The following is a 21789-nucleotide window of genomic DNA, read 5'->3' as shown; positions in this document are numbered from 1 at the left end:
GTTTCATTTAGCCAAAGAGGCTAAATGAAACGTTTTTACTAATCATTTCGATCCTGCTTAAATACTGCTTCTATTGCCTAGATAACTACTCTGAATGTCAACTACACAAAAATGTTTTCTGTGCTATCAAGATGTTGACAATTTCCTGTTGACTCCTACACGTAGTAACTGTCTAAATCTTTAGGACATGAACAATAACCGTAATTAAATATTTATTTATGTGTTTTCTCTTATTCACAGGTTTTTTTTACTTACATATGTCTTACAGAGTTTCTGTTTGAGTATTGATTATTGCTGCACACAGCAAATGTATTTGTTTATACAAAGACTAGTGATATGAATAGACATTAGTTTGTTTTAACCTGATATATGAGTCATGCCTTTCTCTGCTTGTCATTTTGTTGAGATTCTGGCTACTCCGATTCAGGATAATCCTACTGGTTTGGTGATGTAGATTGATGGTTTTAAACAGGAAATTTGCCAAAGTAACATCACAGATCTAAGTTGGGGAAATCAGATAATAAAGTAGGGTTGACGATGTTCTGATTTCAACTCTTCATTGTTTTTCAGCATCATATTACTGATTTTTTGTAAGAATAATCATTACAAATGTCAATAGTTGTTGATGTCATTAAATAATCTAATAACAAGTGTTAAGATCAAATTTCTAACCGAGTGCATCATTAGAGATGTTTCATCAGCTTACATGAATGAATAAAGTTAAAAGTTGAAGGTTGTTGTGTTTAACGACACCACTAGAACACATTGATTATTAATCATCAGCTATTGGATGTCAAACTTTTGGTACTTTTGACATATAGTCTTAAAGAGGAAAGCCACTATATTTTTCCATTAGTACCATCCCACAGACAGGATAGCACATACCACAGCCTTTGATATATCAATCTTAGACTGACCTCATATCATGCGAGTGCCTTACCCTCCCTATCATGACTGAATAAAGTCTTAATAAAGATTATGTTCCATTTTTATTTGCCAAATGCCCAATAGAATTTGCAGTGTGCAGAAATTCAGTCTTTATCACAGACAACGGTTTTGTCATTCAGAATTTAGAATGATTCAATATTTAACAAATTTCATAAACAATATGTACCCTAACCTGGCAAAGTTATCTTTAATGACATCATTGCAAAACATGCACTGTTTGCAGCTGCTAAAACCAAGTAGAAAGAAATGCAATCAGGTTCATTCTTACAAATGGCTTGAATTAGCTGATGCATTTTTGTGCTGGAGTGTCATTAAATATTCATTCATTCATTCATTGAATTAGAATTTAATTTTTTCAATTTTTATTATTTCAGTTTGTTGGACCGGCGTGGTTTTGTTATTCCAGACAGTTCACAAGTGAGTACAGTGGATGGGGACCTGCCGATCAAAGAGAGTAACTCGGTGAATGTGAGACACGAGTACTATGGGTCGACCACGGTCACACAGCAGAAGGTTATCACTTTGTTGGTGCATGGTCTTCACTGTGTTGTCCGGGCTTCAGCTGCATTCCCACATTTTGTTTTGGACCTGGCTTTGTTTTGTACACAGCATCCTTTAACCTGAGTATGATTGTGGGCACATGGTATTCACTGTGTTGTCCGGGCTTCAGCTGCATTGCCACATTTTGTTTTGTACCCAGCTTTGTTTTGTACACGGCATCCTTCAACCTGAGTATGATTGTGGGCACATGGTATTCACCGTGTTGTCCGGGCTTCAGCTGCATTGCCACCATTTTGTTTTGTACCTGGCTTTGTTTTGTACACGGCATCCTTCAACCTGAGTATGATCCAGTAGCACTGCATTGTCCCACACTGTTTTATTAGACTAAATCATTGTTATTCAGAAGACCAATTAGCCAGATGTTAATTAGTAGTCTGAAGTCTGAATTAGCTAACTGCTATTTATTGGTCAGCAGCCTAATTAGCCAGTTGATAATTATAGTGCAAACGGGGTAAAAAAAATAGTTGTGTTGGAAATGTTTGCATAGAATAGCCGACTTTTCAATAAGTTGTCATGAATTTACGTCCGATTCTGAAATTGTTGCCAGTACAATTGGTACCAATGTAAACCCAGTATTGTGCTGGTGCTGTTTGAGAAAATTTTGACAGTGACAGTTGCTTTTTGTATCAGAAAAATACTGCACACAAACACTCACAAGACAGGATTTTATATGAACAAACTGAAGGACTTCATTCAAAGGCTATTCGAAATCCTGTAGAAATTTTATGGCTGAATTTACGAAGCCTGGGTTTTTAAAAATATAATTTGGTGTTTAAGATTTGTAAATGTATGTAGTTACATGCATGAAGAAAAAAACAGGCGGCATAAATTCAGCCCATAGTCTTGTTTAATCCAGTGAAACAGCAGCAAGCCTAGACTCATTGGTTGAGAAGAATAATCCTTGACGTGTTGGCCTGAAACAAATGTAATACTTAAAGGAATTCTAAAGCAAGGCTTTTCGACTGGTATGTACATTCAACGATAGATAATGCACATTATTGCTTAATATCAACAAGTATAATCTTGTAGTTAATTAATAAAATGGTTAAATGTGACGGCTATTATATATTACGGGCACAGCCATTTTGTCCTATCCCAGTGTATACGCCCACTGGCAAGCCAGTGGTTATGTAATACTTAACGTGTCACGTCAGGAATTGGTCTTAGAACTGAAGAAACAAAACGTACCTGATTTTTGCGGATGCATCGCAATGTTCTGTAATGATATCCATCCCAGTAAGCCAGCAATAAGTATATATTATTTTTCAATACAAAATAAACCACCACTGTCAAGGTGTCGAAATAACTAAATTATGTTTCGTCCATACATTAACCCATGTACTGACATGATAATGGAGTGTTTTCTTAGTTAATTAGTCCTTTATTTCCGTGGCCTACACATGTGATTCCTGATTAGCAGGTGTATATTTGCATGCTACCCAGTCAAGGTAATTGATTACCACTGTCTAAACACACATACAAAAATACTTGCCAGTTTTTTTAAGATAACAGGTTATTGTGGGATAACTTGCAATGTTAATGGACATTATCAGCTACCCTGCTTTATTACTGTAAATAATTCTGTAAAACCCTTGATTAAGTAGACTTTCCCTTCTAAAATAACAACTGATCAATTACATTGTTCCCCACCAAAAAACGGCCTCGGTGGCATCGTGGTTAGGCCATCGGTCTACAGGCTGGTAGGTAATGGGTTCGGATCCCAGTCGAGGCATGGGATTTTTAATCGAGATACCAACTCCAAACCCTGAGTGAATGCTCCGCAAGGCTCAATGGGTAGGTGTAAACCACTTGCACCGACCAGTGATCCATAACTGGTTCAACAAAGGCTATGGTTTGTGCTATCCTGCTTGTGGGAAGCGCAAATAAAAGATCCCTTGCTGCTAATCGGAAAGAGTAGCCCATGTAGTGGCAACAGCGGGTTTCCTTTCAAAATCTGTGTGGTCCTTAACCATATGTCTGGTGCCATATAACCGTAAATAAAATGTGTTGAGTGCGTCGTTAAATAAGAATTTTTTTTTTTAATGTTGTCCTCCCCAAAAAGAAAATTATCACTTAGGTATCGTGAGTGGTCGTTTTTGCTCCAACAGACCTAATAATATGCATTTTTTCTTAGGATTTTTTAAATAGATAAAAATACTATATAACTCCATTTCGTTCTGTTAATGCAAATTAAATATATTTAGTTGAATAGTTTATTATACTATCAAGTCATTTATATTGTTTTATAAGTCTGGTTGATTAAAGTGAAGCGCCTTGTCGTAAATTACTGCTTTTGTTTAAACTGTGCTTACAGGAGTTGGTCGGAGCTGACGTCACTTCGCCCCGAGCTATAGTACTGGATGCCACGAAAACAAAACAAAATGGCTGCCCCCAGTTAGCAGGAATAATCACATTTTCTTATTAACTCTAAAAGTATGCATTTTTCATTTCTTAAAGCCCTGTTGGTGGGCCCACTGGGCTATTTCTTGTTCCAGCCAGTGTACCATAACTGGTATATCAAAGCTCATGGTATGTACTACCCTGTCTGTGGGATGGTGTATATAAAAGATCCCTTGCTGCTAATCAGAAAAAGAGTAGCCCATGAACTGGTGACAGCATGTTTCCTCTCCCAACATCTGTGTGGTCCTTAACCATATGTCTGACGCCATATAATCTTAAATAAAATGTGTTGAGTGCATTTCTTTCTTCTTTCTTTCATTTCTTAAAGTGTCAGTATGTGTTGGTGGTCCGGGTATGTATCTTTCCAACAAATAAGGCTCATGTTTGAGTTTACTTACTTACTTACTTACTTATGCCCATCGTCCCTTCTGGGGCATAGGCGATTGACTACAGTTTTCCAGAGTTGTCTGTCCTGGGCTCTGGTTTCAAGCTGCCTCCAGGTGTATCCCGTCTTCTTGGTGTCCCCCTGGAGGTCCCTTCGCCATGTGTTCTTTGGGCAGCCTCTTTTTCTTCTGCCTTGTGGGTTCCATGTCAGAGCCTGCCTGGTGATATTTGTTTGAGTTTAGTCTCACTAACATATTGGATAAGTGTTAACACATTGATTGTCTAACGAGGAGACTCGTGGAAGCATTGATTCTTGGTTCTCTAGACTAAGCAGGATAATCCTTGACACATAGGTTCTTTGACAAGCATGATCCTTGACATGTTGTCTTCAAGGAAAAATAATCCGTAATGCATTGGCCTCTAACAAGGATAATTGTTGACATATTTATAATCACTGACATATTGTTTCTTTAACAAGGATAATCCTCAACACATTGGTCTTGAAAGAAAAATAATGATGAATATGTTGGTCTTCTGACATTGATAATCCTGATTTTTGGGCCTCTCATAATCCTAGTTTGTTGGTCTTCTCACACTGATCATCCTGACATGTTGGTGATCCATGATAATCCTGACATGTTGGTCCTCTGTTATAATCCTGACATGCTGATCCTCTGATAATACTGGCTTATTGGTCTTTTGTGATGATACTGGCTTTTTGGTCTTCTGCTATAATCCTGGCATGTTGATTAGAACTACATTGTATGTTGTAATCCTGGCATGTTGAATAGAACTACATTGTCTGTTTTAATCCTGGCATGTTGATTAGAACTACATTGTATGTTGTAATCCTGGCATGTTGATTAGAACTACATTGTCTGTTTTAATCCTGGCATGTTGATTAGAACTACATTGTATGTTATAATCCTGGCATGTTGATTGTCTGATAATCCTGGAATGTGGGTCCTCTGATAAACTTGGCATGTTCGTTCTCTGTGATAGTCCTGACATATTTGTCCTATGTGAGGATCCTAGCATCTTAGTCCTATGTGAGGATCCTAGCATCTTAGTCCTATGTGAGGATCCTAGCATCTTAGTCCTATGTGAGGATCCTAGCATCTTAGTCCTCTGTGATAATCCTGACATATTTGTCCTATGTGAGGATCCTAGCATCTTAGTCCTATGTGAGGATCCTAGCATCTTAGTCCTATGTGAGGATCCTAGCATCTTAGTCCTCTGATAATCCTGGTATATCGGTTCTCTTTGAAGATGATCTTCGACACATTTTTATTTTGTTTATTTTATATTATTATTTCTTATGATGCACATTTTGTCATTAGTTTTAAAAGTGTATTGTTATCTGGCAGTTGTGTATTTATTAAAACTAAATTCAAGTCATTGGGCATTTTTATTAGTTTGTCATTTTTATTAGTTTGTCATTTTAAATGCTATTATTTGCACTTCATTTACCACCGTCAGTCTCTGTTTAGTTTTAATTAATAAAATTAATGTAACTTAGCATAGTGAATAATTTTGTTTCAGATTTGAGATGGTGATAGTGGAGGACAGAAGTATAATGTTATTAGTTGCACATGTATATTATCACTTGAGATTCTGCATGCACAAAACTTTGTTAACTCAACAATGGTGAAGTTAGTAATATTACACATTTACAAAATTAATGTCATCAGAGGTGGCTTAAGTTGAATAGACCATATCCATTAATCCAAGTTATTTCTTTTAATGAATTCACAATGCCTTCAAAAATTATTCTTTAATACAATACTAATTAAGAAGATGAGTCCTCCTATAACTAGTATGAGTAACTCCTGTACACAAGATACATATTAACATACTGTTCTTAAAACGTAGCCATGTTAGTTTATTCAATAGTTTAGTCATTTGCTTGCTATATCGTATCACTTTATTTGCATAGATTATTATAATATATGAATGCAGGGCTAGATCTGCCACTCGCCAAATTTGCCTATTGCAAATTATTAACAATTGGCGAATTTTATTTTAATTTGGCGAAATAATTTCATGCAGTAATTGCAATTTTGTTATGAAATAACTGGGGTTTTAAAATATTAAAGTTTAATAATAGATAATTTGGCAAACATTTCTGCTCACCCAGAGCTTACCCTGAATGTGGCACGTGACCTCACACGCACTGTGTTGTTTTGCAGACATCGGACATGGGGACGAACACAAACTGTGATCAGGTGATGATTCCTGTCGACACTGTCAACAATAGCAATGTCACGAAGCATGACATGATCAGCTACCAGGGTCCCGACGGTGTCATGAACAAACTTCCACCAAGCAACGGTCAGTGGGTTTACAGTCACAACAACTGTGTTACCTACATTACTGTAACACACGGCTGGAAAATAGTACTAACATTAACATAAACCACACATTACTGGAACATAGTACTAACATTAACATAAACCACACATTACTGGAACATAGTACTAACATAAACCACATATTACTGGAAAATAATATTAACATTAACCACACATTACTGGAACATAGTACTAACATTAACATAAGCCACACATTACTAGAAAATATTGCTTACATTAACAGAAACAACACATTTCTGGGCAATAGTACTAACATTAACATAAACCACACATTACTTGGAAATATTAACATTAGCATAAACTAATTCATTACTGGAAAATAGTATTAACATAAACCAATTAATTATTGAAAAATATTACTAACATTAACTTAAACCACATATTACTAGAACATAGTACTAACATTAACATAAACTATACATTACTGGGAAATATTGTTAACAGTAACATAAACCACACATGACTGGAAAATAGTACTAGCATTAACATTAACCATACACTACTGGAGAATATTACTAACACTTAACATTAACAGCACTGTATTGAATTTGTGTTTACTAATATTAACATATACCTTACTGGAAAATCATACTGGCATCATAATAACACATTATTGCCCATTTGGAAAATATAAGTATGATTAATGTAGACCACACTTTACTGGAAAATATTACACTAGCACTTGCAAAAACAACACATAACTGGATAATAATACTACCATTAATATAATATGCTAGAAAATATTACCAGCATACTTGTTTTTGTTGCCTAATCCAGAGTTGAAAACTAACATGAAAACCAATGTCGCCAGTAGGGCCAGTTGAAGAAAATCTTACTGGTCCTTTTCAAATTCAACTAGCCCTCCAATTATCACATTGAAATTAAACTCCAAAATCAAAACTAGAATGTTCTTTGTTGAATAATAATGTGCTCTCTATCTATAGTCCTATTTGCTTCAACAGGAAATTGATGAATTGACATGTAATTTCATAATTAATCAAATTAAAATTCATATAAAAAGATGTTAAATTTTAAACCCATACCAACTCAAATAACAAGTTTTGAAAACGAAATCCAGTAAAAATAAAAATGTTTTTGGTGGGTTTTTTTTTTTTTTTTTACAAATTACCATTAATTTATACAGATTACCATTAATTTATACAAATTAGATCTTATTTTTAAAACTGGGTTGAAGACAAAATGCTAGAACAACCAAGGTATGCAACTTGACTTGCAATGTCTCTGAAGTAAAACATAATGCAGTACAAAGAGACTAAAGGTAGAACTGTGCATGCTTTAGCAAACTAGTCTTGGAGTGACAGTCTTCTTTGTGGCAATGCAAGAGGGATGAAATAAACTATGGCTATGCAAGAGGTGGTGAAATCTCCAGTAAAAGATTTCCTTGGGAGTGGCTGTCCTATAGATGAGGCACTAGGTAGAGATCCATGGAATAATCCACTATTTTGCCAAATGCCCATCGGCCGTGATCATGTATTACGTTTTTGTTGTTCAAAATACCATGGATGTTCCATCAATTTTCTTAAAAGCTGTATCAGAAAAGAAGATTTAACCTATTCAGTTTGATGGTAATTTGTAAAAAAAATAATTTATTATTATTATTTAACCTGAACATTTTTCCCTTCCCAAAAATGTTTTTTGAGATGGCATGGGTTTCAAACTTAATAAAATTAATATTCTTTATTCATTATGAAGTTACATGCCAATTTATCAGCTCCCTTTTGATGCAAACGGACAATAGCTTAAAAATGAATCTATTTTCTGCCTCAGTAAAATGTAATAATGCATGTATGTGTGTGTTTGTGCACACACACATATACATTTAATTTAGATATTGTAAATACTACAGTAGTAGTCTACTAATAAAATAAATATTGAAAGAAAAATAAATCTATGAAAAAAACCTCCCAAACATTTTACCAAACTATAGGATGTACTTTGTTATCATATTACAAAGCATAAAAACATACTTATTTTTTATTACAGTAATATTTGGACTGTTATGTCATCATGTAAGTCTTGATATCAAGACTTTAGATTTGATATATTGTTATTTCATGCAAATCGCTTAAACTTAAAACAATACTGACAACGACAATCAATTAGCTTACCTTTGGAATAATCCCTATAGTAATGGAAAATTAGATTGTTGTTTTTATATGCATGCATGCATTCACATTGGTGTGAGTTAAAACTACAAGATAAGATTTTGATTTTGTCCCAGAATAATATAAGCCAATTAAATATGACTAATATTTACCATAGTTCATTGAATAACAATTGTCAAAACATAGGTCTACTGGATAATTGTGGCATATCCATTCCATTCCAATAAGCCGACGACTTTCAGATTCTAAAAATGCATGCATTATCTATTTTTAGAAAGACCCGACCCAAAACCACATAAGCTGAGTCTGGCTCTGTCAAAATATAGAGCATGTACTATGTATTCTACTGCTGTAGTTCGCACCACCACAGACGTGGTGTGTTTTGTCACATTCGATTCAGTTTCAGTGTGTTTCTTTTTTAACTGGTACTATACTCGCCAGACCCTAAAATTGTAGGTCGGCTAACAGACTACCTTTGTAAAGTCCTTAGCCAATAAAGGTTGCCATGGACAACCGGGCGACTGCTAATTTTCATCCCTGCTAATTAAAGTAATGAAGGAAGTTAAAGTAATATTTTCACTGTATTATTGTCCTAGTTGAAGATAATTTTACTTACTTATGTTGCTAGGTGTTGGACCACCAACTTGTGCAGGTAAAGGATTGGAAAATTGTCTTGTTTCTTGTCGTTGCTTCGTGTTTATATATTTGCAGAAATTGTTTGAGCTGTTTTGTACACATTTTGTTGATTTGATTGGTTGTTTGTACATCTGATTTCCTTCAGATCATGTTTTCATACGTCATAATTAATTTTTATTTTAAGTTTTGCTACTTTTTGTTTGTAGTGTTTATAGGTTTTGAAGCAGCTTTTAATGTTTTGATGTGTTTTTTGTTTGTCTGTCCACTGTTCCGTGTGTACATACATCTGTTTGATGTGTTTTTGGTTTGTCCGTCCACTGTTCCGTGTGTACATACATCTGTGTGTTCAGCAGAATATCCGGATTGTTTGCTTCTTGTAGTTTAGAAAATAGTTTACTTTTGTCAGTATATAGTGCTTAGTATTCTTGCAAAAATTCCAAGACATGAGTACGCTTAGACATAACTTCTTCTGTCTAAACTTGATCGCTGTGGAACTAATAATGTCATTGTCCAGACAGTAACCCAGATTTCAGTACCTGCGGAACTGATAATGTCATTGTCCAGACAGTAACCCAGATTTCAGTACCTCGGAACTGATAATGTCATTGTCCAGACAGTAACCCAGATTTCAGTACCTCGGAACTGATAATGTCATTGTCCAGACAGTAACCCAGATTTCAGTACCTCGGAACTGATAATGTCATTGTCCAGACAGTAACCCAGATTTCAGTACCTGTGGAACCGATAATGTCATTGTCCAGACAGTAACCCAGATTTCAGTACCTGTGGAACTGATAATGTCATTGTCCAGACAGTAACCCAGATTTCAGTACCTCGGAACTGATAATGTCATTGTCCAGACAGTAACCCAGATTTCAATACCTCGGAACTGATAATGTCATTGTCCAGACAGTAACCCAGATTTCAGTACCTCGGAACTGATAATGTCATTGTCCAGACAGTAACCCAGATTTCAGTACCTCGGAACTGATAATGTCATTGTCCAGACAGTAACCCAGATTTCAGTACACTAAACTGGTTACCTCTGCAGGGCTTTAGATTGCATCAGAGTCGAGGAGATAAACATTATGCCCCAAATAATGATGCCCAAATTAACTACAAACATGATGACCTCAAAATAGTTCACCTCAAAACCTCTGAAATGTTAAGTTTAATTAGATTAAAATCACTTTAAAGGTATTTCTGAATACTGACAACTCTCCAGCAGCTGTTAATGACAGTACTGAACTAAAACGACCTTCCTGCACTCAGAAAAGACAACAATCCCCCGTTGTGCCCAAATTAGTAAGATCTAAATCCCTGCTCTGTAAGTTTGTTGGGTTTCTTCACCCAACAGAATATCAGGGGATGGTTGACTAGTTGACTAATAGAAATTGCATGTGTGTGTACCTCTTAATTTTATTTTATTTAAAAAAAAAAAATTGTGCGGGGGGGGGGGGGTCTTTTTAAGTTGTGCTTCATATTATAGTATTGAAGTATTTTTGTGTGTATTTGAGTGTCTGTGTGGGGGTGTTTTTTGCTGGGTATGAGTTTGTTTTTGTTTCACCTTTATGAAGTAAGAAGATGAGATATAGGTATTACTTTTCTCACTGGTGACGACGGTCTAAATGTGAAGTAAAAATTAATTAATTAAACATTTTTAATTGACATATGTTTGTTTAGTGTAACCTTAAAGTTTTGCATTTAGCTCCATTTCTCATAAACTATAAGATCCAGATCAAAAAGACTTGTTTTATAGTTTTTCCTTGGGATTTTCATCACAATGAAAACAAGTAAAAATTAAAGTTTGGTGTTTAGAACCACTTCGCACAAACCATAAGTCCTAGATGAATATAACTTGGTTTGTATTTGCACGTATGGATGTTCATCACAATGTACATGTCAGATTTTAAATTTTAAATTTTAAATTTATTTTTATTTTGTTTACATAAATTGAGATGAACATCATATGGATGCAAGTATTAGTGATACTGAATAAGTTTATGGTATTCGAGATGTTTAATTCTGCGTAATTCCTGTTTTAAGAGATGGGTCATATTATTGTATTGGTGTGTGTATTTATCTTTCTTTTAAAGGGACATACCCTAGTTTTTAAACACTACAGCATATTTTTTACTATTAGAGCCGTTTATGATAACAGAAATCAGACATTACTTATATTATATTGTTTAGGTTATCCATTTCCCTACAATTGAAGTGTTTCTCGTTATCCGGGTGTTTCTATTACCACAAAATGCATTTTTCATATTTTAAAAAATGCACATTTGTCTGAGAAGTAACTGATATGGAGTTGCATTTTAGTCTATTTTTAAGGGTATTTCAACGTCACAGACTCTTGTTTCATTCTTTTACAGTTTGTAAATTAACAAAATTTTTATGGGTTGAAACTAGAATCTAGGTGAAAATGATGCCTTTGTCTTTAAAAACTATAGTCTGTCCCTTCGTGCTTCACATTGTACCTACATGTATGTGTTGATGTTTTTTTGTTTTTTTTAAGTCATGCTTCACATTTGTGTATCAGTGTTTTTTTTGTTGGTTTTCTTTTAAGTCATGCTTCACATTATTGTATCAGTGTACATATATTATTGAGTGTTTGTGGTTTTTGTCGTTGTTCATAATTCTTACTACATGTGAGATTTACCAGATAATTTATATCCAATAGCTGATGATTAATTAAATAAATAAATAGTGTGTTTTACTGGTATTGTTAAATAAAACAAACTTTAACTTTAATTTCTACTTCATGCTATAGGATGTCATTAAGATAACAAAAAACAAAAATACTGACAATGTAATTCGGGTTTCCACAAATTAAATCTTTCAGTTGTTTCTAGTATTTTTCATACCCAAGTCATTTTATACCTAATTTTCTTGTTCTTTATGGGGACTGCATTAGATTTTTTTTTAGCAGGTTTCCTCTGATGACTACATGTCCGAATTACCAAATGTTTGACATCCAATTGCTGACGATTAATTAATCAATGTGCTCCAGTGGTGTGGTTAAATAAAACAAACTTTATGGGTGTGGGATCTAACTCCATCAGTAGAGCACTTGTTTGAAATGCTAATGTTGTAAGATCAAACCACCTTGGTGGATACACTTTGAGTATAGTGTTCTTTATGGGTGTGGGATCTAACTCCATCAGTAGAGCACTTGTTTGAAATGCTAATGTTGTAAGATCAAACCACCTTGGTGGATACACTTTGAGTATAGTGTTCTTTATGGGTGTGGGATCTTAACTCCATCAGTAGAGCGCTTGTTTGAAATGCTAATGTTGTAAGATCAAACCACCTTGGTGGATACACTCTTTGAGTATAGTGTTCTTTATGGGTGTGGGATCTAACTCCATCAGTAGAGCGCTTGTTTGAAATGCTAATGTTGTAAGATCAAACCACCTTGGTGGATACACTCTTTGAGTATAGTGTTCTATATGAAGTAAATAAATATAATAAAAAAACTAATTTTACTTGATCCTAATGTATATTGATTTACATTTAGTACACAGAATAATGTTGCTTAACATAAATTTGGGTTAAAATAGGGTTATAATGTACAGATAATTATTTCTACATGAAATACATCTGTTGTCCTTATGTTGAATGTTGTGTATTTGATTCTTGAAGTAAGTGACTGTTGATACTAATATGTTCTTCTACCGACTACTTCCTAGGCTGAATGTAGCTTGGCCTGCACTCGGTGTATGCATGTGTGTCAATATATAATACATTAACTACATAATTGTCTTTAATTCTATTTTATCTTCAGTGAAATTAAATTATTATTATTACTACATGTATCCTGTATTGGTTAGTAAAATATATAAATCAGCATTAGTCTGTTGCTTAAGTAATAATGCAGTACCACATGTGCTTATAACTCAGCATATTGTATTTTGTCAAAACTAAAACATCTGTATATTGTTTCTTGGAATTTAATTTTTTTAAATTATTATTATTATTATTGAATACTGTAATAATTATATTTATTGACAAAAATAAACATCATAGCAGTATTGTATATTTTCCAGAACTAAATTTTAATATTGCATCTTTTAGTAAAAATAACATGGTATTATATTTCAGGACAAAACAAATTAATTAATATTTTATGAAAATAATTTAGTAGTTATATCTATATGCAAAATAATGTAATATTGTATTTATTGTCAAAATGAGTACGTGATTGTGTACTTCATTTTTATTGAATATATCGAGCAAAATTTAGTACAGTTTAATAATTAAAAATAATTCTAATGCTATTTAGAACTAGTGGTTAATGTATATAGTGTTATGGAATAGTTTGATATAAATAAAACAGTTTAATACAGTATGTGTATTTTCATAGTTCAGTATTACTTTCATCTATTTTTTAAAAATAAAGTAAGGACATTAAAGAGGACTATATATATATATATATATATATATATATATATATATTAAGTGTAAAATCTAGTGAATTTGAATGTGAAAGCTGCCAGAAAATGCTGCACATGTAGGACATTTTGAACTGTTATGTTACCAGTTAAGTACATTGTAAATGAATTGGGAATAGACAGAATCAGACTTAGTGCAACTGGCTTAAGCGTACTATTGATGTTTGTTGATTTTTGTTTATAATTCGTCAAACTGATATTTGATTGGCCTTCGCAGGACGAAAGAACCATATTTGGGACATGACTTTAAATCAGCTAAACTACTCGGGTAAGTGTGAGAGTGTGGCGGCCAGGCTGTCCTCACAAGAAGCATGAACATTCATGTAGTTTTCATGGGTTTTCACTTCGTAGCAAGTTTTATTTACTTTCAACAAACGTCATGCAAACCCGTCTGCCTGCCTGCCTTTTGAAGTAGTCTCATTATTTCTTATTATTTACCCTTTAATGTTACCAGTTAGGCATCCATGTGCTGCATGCAATCATGTTTACAAAAACAATTTTGTCTTTTGTGTTGATTTTCTTTAAACTGTTAAAACACATTTACACTAATAAATAAAACAACAGTTACCTCAACATTTACTCTAATTAAAAAAAAAAAAACCCAATCTTAAAGGTGATTTTTAATTTTTTTTTTTTTTTGGGGGGGGGGGGGGGGGGCCTTTCCCACACATTTATCATTGTAATGTTATTCCAAAACCATGAAAATCAGTTTTATATGAAACAGGAATAATTTATCACATTCTTGACTGTAAGTTTCCATTTGGTTAGTTGTTACAGTCACATTATGTATTAATTAAGTTTATTCTATGTGCAGATTGCTTTTTAGTGTCAGGTTACTAAATATGGTTCTTTTTTGTCCAGTAATGCAGTGTTTGTTTTGCCCACGCAATACCATCTGTAATTGGTCAGCTTATAATTTACTACATTCCATATCACCTCACTATTATACCACTATTAATTTATGCAATATAATTGTACGGTTCATATAATATTGTACTGTGCCTGTTTTTTCTTACATTCGTGTAACTACATGTGTATATACATTTACAATGTTCAATGTATTTAAGACAAATCAGGCTTTGTAAATTTGTTTCACAATATTTTACTATTAATGCAGTATCACTATTGATACAGTATCTCACTTCATACAGTATAGCACTAGCCATGCAATTTCTCACTATTCGTGCAGTATCTCACTTCATACAGTATAGCACTAGCCATGAAATTTCTCACTATTTGTGCAGTATCTCACTTCATACAGTATAGCACTAGCCATGAAATTTTTCACTATTCGTGCAGTATCTTACTTCATACAATAGCTCACTATTCATGCAGTATGTCACTATTCATGCAGTATGTCACTATTCATGCAGTATCTCTCTACTCATACAGTATCACTATTGATACAGTATCTCACTTCATACAGTATAGCACTAACCATGCAATATTTCACTATTCGTGCAGTATCTTACTTCATACAGTAGCTCACTATTCATGCAGTATGTCACTACTCATACAGTATCTCTCTACTCATACAGTATCTTTCTATTCATACAGTATCTCTATTCATACAGTATCTCACAGTTCATACGGTATCACTATTCATACAGTATCACTATTCATACAGTATCTCTATTCATACAGTATCTCACAGTTCATACGGTATCACTATTCATACAGTATCTCTATTCATACAGTATCTCACAGTTCATACGGTATCACTATTCATACAGTATCTCTATTCATACAGTATCTCTGTCCATACAGTATCTCTCTATTCATACAGTATCACTATTCATACAGTATCTCTGTCCATACAGTATCTCTCTATTCATACAGTATCACTATTCATACAGTATCTCTGTCCATACAGTATCTCTCTATTCATACAGTATCTCTATTCATACAGTATCTCTGTCCATACAGTATCTCTCTATTCATACAGTATCACTATTCATACAGTATCTCTATTCATACAGTATCTCTGTCCATACAGTATCTCTCTATTCATACAGTATCTCTCTATTCATACAGTATCAATGTTCATACAGTATCACTATTCATACAGTATTGCTATTCATACAGTATCACTATTCATACAGTATCTCTCTATTCATACAGTATCACTATTCATACAGTATCACTATTCATACAGTATCTCTCTATTCATACAGTATCTCTCTATTCATACAGTATCTCTCTATTCATACAGTATTGCTATTCATACAGTATTGCTATTCATACAGTATTGCTATTCATACAGTATTGCTATTCATACAGTATCACTTCATACAGTATTGCTATTCATACAGTATTGCTATTCATACAGTATCACTATTCATACAGTATTACTATTCATACAGTATTACTATTCATACAGCATCTCACTATTCATACAATATCTCACAGTTCATACAGTATCAATGTTCATACAGTATCACTATTCATACAGTATCTCACTATTCATACAATATCTCACAGTTCATACAGTATCAATGTTCATACAGTATCACTATTCATACAGTATCTCTCTATTCATACAGTATCACTATTCATACAGTATCACTATTCATACAGTATCACTATTCATACAGTATCTCTCTATTCATACAGTATCACTATTCATACAGTATTGCTATTCATACAGTATCTCACAGTTCATACAGTATCACTATTCATACAGTATCACTATTCATACAGTATCGCTATCCATACAGTATCGCTATTCATACAGTATTGCTATTCATACAATATCGCTATTCATACAGTATTGCTATTCATACAGTATTACTATTCATGCAGCATCTCACTATTTATACAGTATCACTATTCATACAGTATCTCAGTTCATACAGTATCACTATTCATACAGCATCTCACTATTTATACAGTATCACTATTCATACAGTATTGCTATTCATACAGTATTACTAATCATACAGCATCTCACTATTTATACAGTATCACTATTCATACAGTATCTCAGTTCATACAGTATCACTATTCATACAGCATCTCACTATTTATACAGTATCACTATTCATACAGTATCTCAGTTCATACAGTATCACTATTCATACAGCATCTCACTATTTATACAGTATCTCACAGTTCATACAGTATTGCACTATTCATACAATATCTCACTATTTATACAGTATCTCACTATTCATACAGCATCTCACTATTTATACAGTATCTCACAGTTCATACAGTATTGCACTATTCATACAATATCTCACTATTTATACAGTATCTCACTATTCATACATCTCACTATTTATACAGTATCTCACTATTTATACAATATCTCACTATTCATACAGCATCTCACTATTTATACAGTATCTCACAGTTCATACAGCATCTCACTATTTATACAGTATCTCACAGTTCATACAGTATTGCACTATTCATACAATATCTCACTATTTATACAGTATCTCACTATTCATACATCTCACTATTCATACAATATCTCACTATTTATACAGTATCTCACTATTCATACAGCATCTCACTATTTATACAGTATCTCACAGTTCATACAGTATTGCACTATTCATACAATATCTCACTATTTGTACAGTATCTCACTATTCATACATCTCACTATTTATACAGTATCTCACAGTTCATACAGTATTGCACTATTCATACAATATCACTATTTATACAGTATCTCACAGTTCATACAGTATTGCACTATTCATACAATATCTCACTATTTATACAGTATCTCACTATTCATACATCTCACTATTTATACAGTATCTCACAGTTCATACAGTATTGCACTATTCATACAATATCACTATTTATACAGTATCTCACAGTTCATACAGTATTGCACTATTTATACAGTATCTCACTATTCATACAACATGGTATCAACATTGGTGTAGGACTATCTTTGTTGTGTTCATGTATTATTTCCTGATGCAGTGTTGCTTCATGGTTTACGTTATTTCACTGTGTTGTTATTGTTATTACTAAATTTTAATTATCTATTACTGTTGACACATTGTGTTCACTCTGCATGTATTATTATGTCGGTGATCATGCAGTATTATTTCACTCTTCATACTGTATTGTATTCTTCATTGTTGTTGTCATGTGTGAAGCCTTTATAACATGCCAATTAGGGAATATGTTAAAATTAAATATTATTATTATGAAGTAAACCAAACTGATCCTCATCTTGATGTATAACAATAGGGGGTTTCTTCTTGTATTTCATGTTCTGTTAGGTCAGTATATATATGACATTTTTTACACTGTATATCCATTAATTTCAATTCATATGTTCTATTAATATAATTGTCTAATACATGTACATTTTGTATAAACTAAATTGAAATTACTGGATATGTTATGTCATAGATATTGTAGTGTAGTAGAACATTTGAAATTTATGAATATGTTATGTGTTACTGGTACTGAAAATCTAGATGACATAATATAATGCAGCAATTTCCTCAATGCATCTACATAAAACACCATTGAAGGTGGATAGATCAAACAAACTGAAATGTTTAAAAAGAAAGGCATATATCGAAACTCTTAAAAACAAGTAACTACTGCTTTTCATGAATTACCATCATAGTCTACATGACTGTTATGTTATTTACCCCTCAGTGGACACAACAACAGTTGAAGGGAAATAACTCTTGTATATCTAGTATCCCCAGGTAAGCTTGTGACTCCCAATAGCAGACCTCGCCATGTTAAAAAATAAAAACCTTCAGATTATGGGTATCTTTTATAACATTACCATATTAACACACTATAAATTCACCTGTTAAGGGGAGCTAAAAATTACTCTCCTTGAATTAGTTTCTGGGGAGCGCTGGGGAGTGGGAGTGATATAGCTCCCTTTAAATGGCGAGGTTTGGAATAGGTGTCTTGGTTTCATTCCTCGTTAATCTTTGTTCATATCTTTCACTTTTCATGCAAATCTTGGGCCTTTTTTAGTGCTTTCATTTTTTGTACTACATGTCCTGTAGAGTTTAATATTTTAAAAAGCAAGATATACAGTACATGCAACTAAGTGCTAAAATACTGTCAATCCTTGAATAGATGCCTAGACTTCGGTTTTAAAACAATAAATTATTAATATTATTACTTGTTTTTCTGCTGTTTTGAGACCCAGCTTCTATTCAAGGCAGATCTTTAATTAAAGAGGCTTCTATTTTTTACATGCAAAATTTCCAACTTTCCTTCCATTCATTATCAGCTGCCAAATAGTTACCCCTGTGCGTGACTAAGGACTATTAAATAATTAAAATTTGTCATTAATTAGTAATCACTTCTCGTGTATATTTGACTCCATGTTGATTTTTTTTTATTGAACAGAATTACATGTGTAAGTAATGTTCATGTTCCCATTGTGTATGGGGATGGATTATGATGAATCTGTCAATCTGTCCATAACCTTCTTGCCTGGCATACTATTATTTAAAAGCAAATACATTGTAAGGAATTAAGTTACATTAATGCAGGAGTTGCAAACACAAATTTTCTTTAATTATAGATTTTGGTGCAAAGCTATTACAAATGTTTTTTTGTTTTTTATAATTTTTGGTCCAAGGACATTTCCATAAATCATCTTCGAATGCTCAGATAGGGATCCCAGCAGTAGCTCAAAACATGCTGCTGTGAGCTGTAGGTTCCTCAAATAGTTTCTCCTTCAGAGGCTTATCTTCGAATGCTCAGATAGGGATCCCAGCAGTAGCTCAAAACATGCTGCTGTGAGCTGTAGGTTCCCCAAATAGTTTCTCCTTCAGAGGCTCATCTTCGAATGCTCAGATAGGGATCCCAGCAGTCAAAACATGCTGCTGTGAGCTGTAGGTTCCCCAAATAGTTTCTCCTTCAGAGGCTCATCTTCGAATGCTCAGATAGGGATCCCAGCAGTAGCTCAAAATATGCTGCTGTGAGCTGTAGGTTCCCCAAATAGTTTCTCCTTCAGAGACTCATCTGAAGGCCAGATTGCTTTCCTCTAGTCCTGCTAGTAGGGATAATGCTGCAGGAAATGATTGCCTCATGGGGACTGTGCTACAATGATGTGTTCCAGTTTTTCTCACTGTAGTCCTGGTAGTGGGGACTATGTTGCAGGAAATGATCAATATGTGGTACTTGAGTTTACAGTAGCCTGTTCTCAGCTGTGTCACCATCACCTGGTCTTCTCTTGAAAGACTGTAGTTGGAGCCATCACGTCTTGTATGTGCACTTTACAGTTGCTTTCATATCCTTGAATGTGATCTGTGGCTCATCTTGGACCAGTTTTTCTCCTCCTTTTGGTAACATATTTGTGTATATCTAGTATAATATTATGTAATAACAAAACACAGCTAATTCATTGGTATCATCCCTCTTTTGGTTGGATGTGAATGTTCAAATTGTTCTTGTTTCTCTACAGTCCACTACACTGTTTGATTATTGTCTTGTGACAGTTTCTTTTTGGTAACATAATTAATTATGTGTTTTTTTTGTTCAGCATTTTAGAACACTCCATTATATTATGATGGTTTATTTAATGTTTCTAAGAGAGAGTATTAATTAGTGTTGATGCTTCTTGTGGTTAGTGTCTGTTAAAAGACTATTTGTGCCTGACATACATTTTGGCTTTTTACATGTCTGAAAGAAATTTGTGACTTTATATATGAATATATGAAAAAAATCCCAATAGTACTGAAAAGCAGACCCCAACAAAAGACTAAAATAAATTATGTAGATTCTTTTTATTATTTGTTCGTTACAAATAAAAGTCCCAACATTTGTTTTGCAGCAAGTATTGTTTTTTTTTTGTTATTACAGTTTATTCAAATTGAAGATTTATGATTATAAAAAGTGGCGTATTCACATTCACGGTTTAAAACAGTTATTGTTGTTTCATTGTTGGTGTAATTATTAATTTTGCACTGTCTGCAGATTTGTTGAACAAGTAGAACCATCAACAGTGAAACATTCTGCAATTATTCCAGTATGCTATTTTCTTTAAAAATCATTATCGATATTTACATATTATTTATTTTACAATTTTGTTTTTAATTCACAAAAATATGTAAAGTATTCCCTTTAAAATAAAGGCTTCTACAGTAAACATTATTAAAAAGGAAATAAGCCACATTGCTGGAAGTAGGTGGATTGTACCAGGTGGAAGTCTGTTGCCTAATGTTAATTTATTTTTTCGTGCTTGCAAAAACTTTGTACGTAACAAACATACTAACCTTTGATATTTGTACATGTCACAGCTCATTTAGTTGTTGTTCATTCATAATTACTGACCTTTATGTTTGCTTATTTATTTTTATATGTTCATCTTCATTTGACACCTACTGTAATAGTTGTGTTTATCATGAGTATCATTAAACATTCATTCATTCTTTCATCCATTTAATATCCAGATGAAAATGATACACTCCAACTAACATGTTATTGTATTACTGAAAATAGATGATGGCAATTTTGACCTTCTCTTAATATAAGACAATGAATTATGTTCTTACGATGTCATCATTCCCGCAAAAAAAATAAAATGTGAATTTCTCATTTTCCTGTTTTATGTATAACTGGCTTGTGGTTATAAAACTACTAAGTCTAGACTCAAGACTAGTAATGTCTTGAGACTTTAACGTGATGGCAACACACACAAATTACATGTGTGTGTCATTATTTTGAAAAGTTGAAAAGTTGAAACTGTTTCCCTTCTCCCTGTTATTTGTGAATGTGGTAAAGATACTCCGTGTCATATGTATACTACCAACTGGAGTCATGAAACTACGCTTGATATAATAGTCAATTACAGATACAAGTTTCAAATAAAAACAGATTATAATTTTTTTACAGATGTGCTCAAAGATGCATGTGGCCACTAAGTAATTTTGGTTAAAATTTAAAGTAATTCTG

At 33.4% G+C, this 21789-nt stretch overlaps 1 protein-coding gene across 6 annotated transcripts in view; it reads left to right on the top strand.

The window, feature by feature from the left end:
• LOC121372504 (palmitoyltransferase ZDHHC14-like) overlaps window positions 1–21789 on the top strand; it is a 72503-nt gene that overhangs the window by 44285 nt on the left and 6429 nt on the right. Inside the window, exons 8-12 of one of the 6 annotated variants that reach the window (XM_041498855.1) lie at window positions 1323–1461; window positions 6483–6624; window positions 9420–9443; window positions 14099–14149; window positions 18520–18572. In XM_041498855.1, coding sequence (XP_041354789.1) covers window positions 1323–1461; window positions 6483–6624; window positions 9420–9443; window positions 14099–14149; window positions 18520–18548 — 385 coding nt within the window. In that variant the 3' untranslated portion in view covers window positions 18549–18572. The remainder of the gene's footprint in view (window positions 1–1322; window positions 1462–6482; window positions 6625–9419; window positions 9444–14098; window positions 14150–18519; window positions 18573–21789) is intronic. The other 5 variants (XM_041498854.1, XM_041498851.1, XM_041498856.1 and 2 more) reach the window with 5 other exon arrangements.

The sequence above is a fragment of the Gigantopelta aegis genome, chromosome 4 (genome assembly GCF_016097555.1).
Source record: "Gigantopelta aegis isolate Gae_Host chromosome 4, Gae_host_genome, whole genome shotgun sequence".
Classification (NCBI taxonomy): domain Eukaryota; kingdom Metazoa; phylum Mollusca; class Gastropoda; order Neomphalida; family Peltospiridae; genus Gigantopelta; species Gigantopelta aegis.
This window is presented reverse-complemented; position numbering and strand designations above follow the sequence as displayed.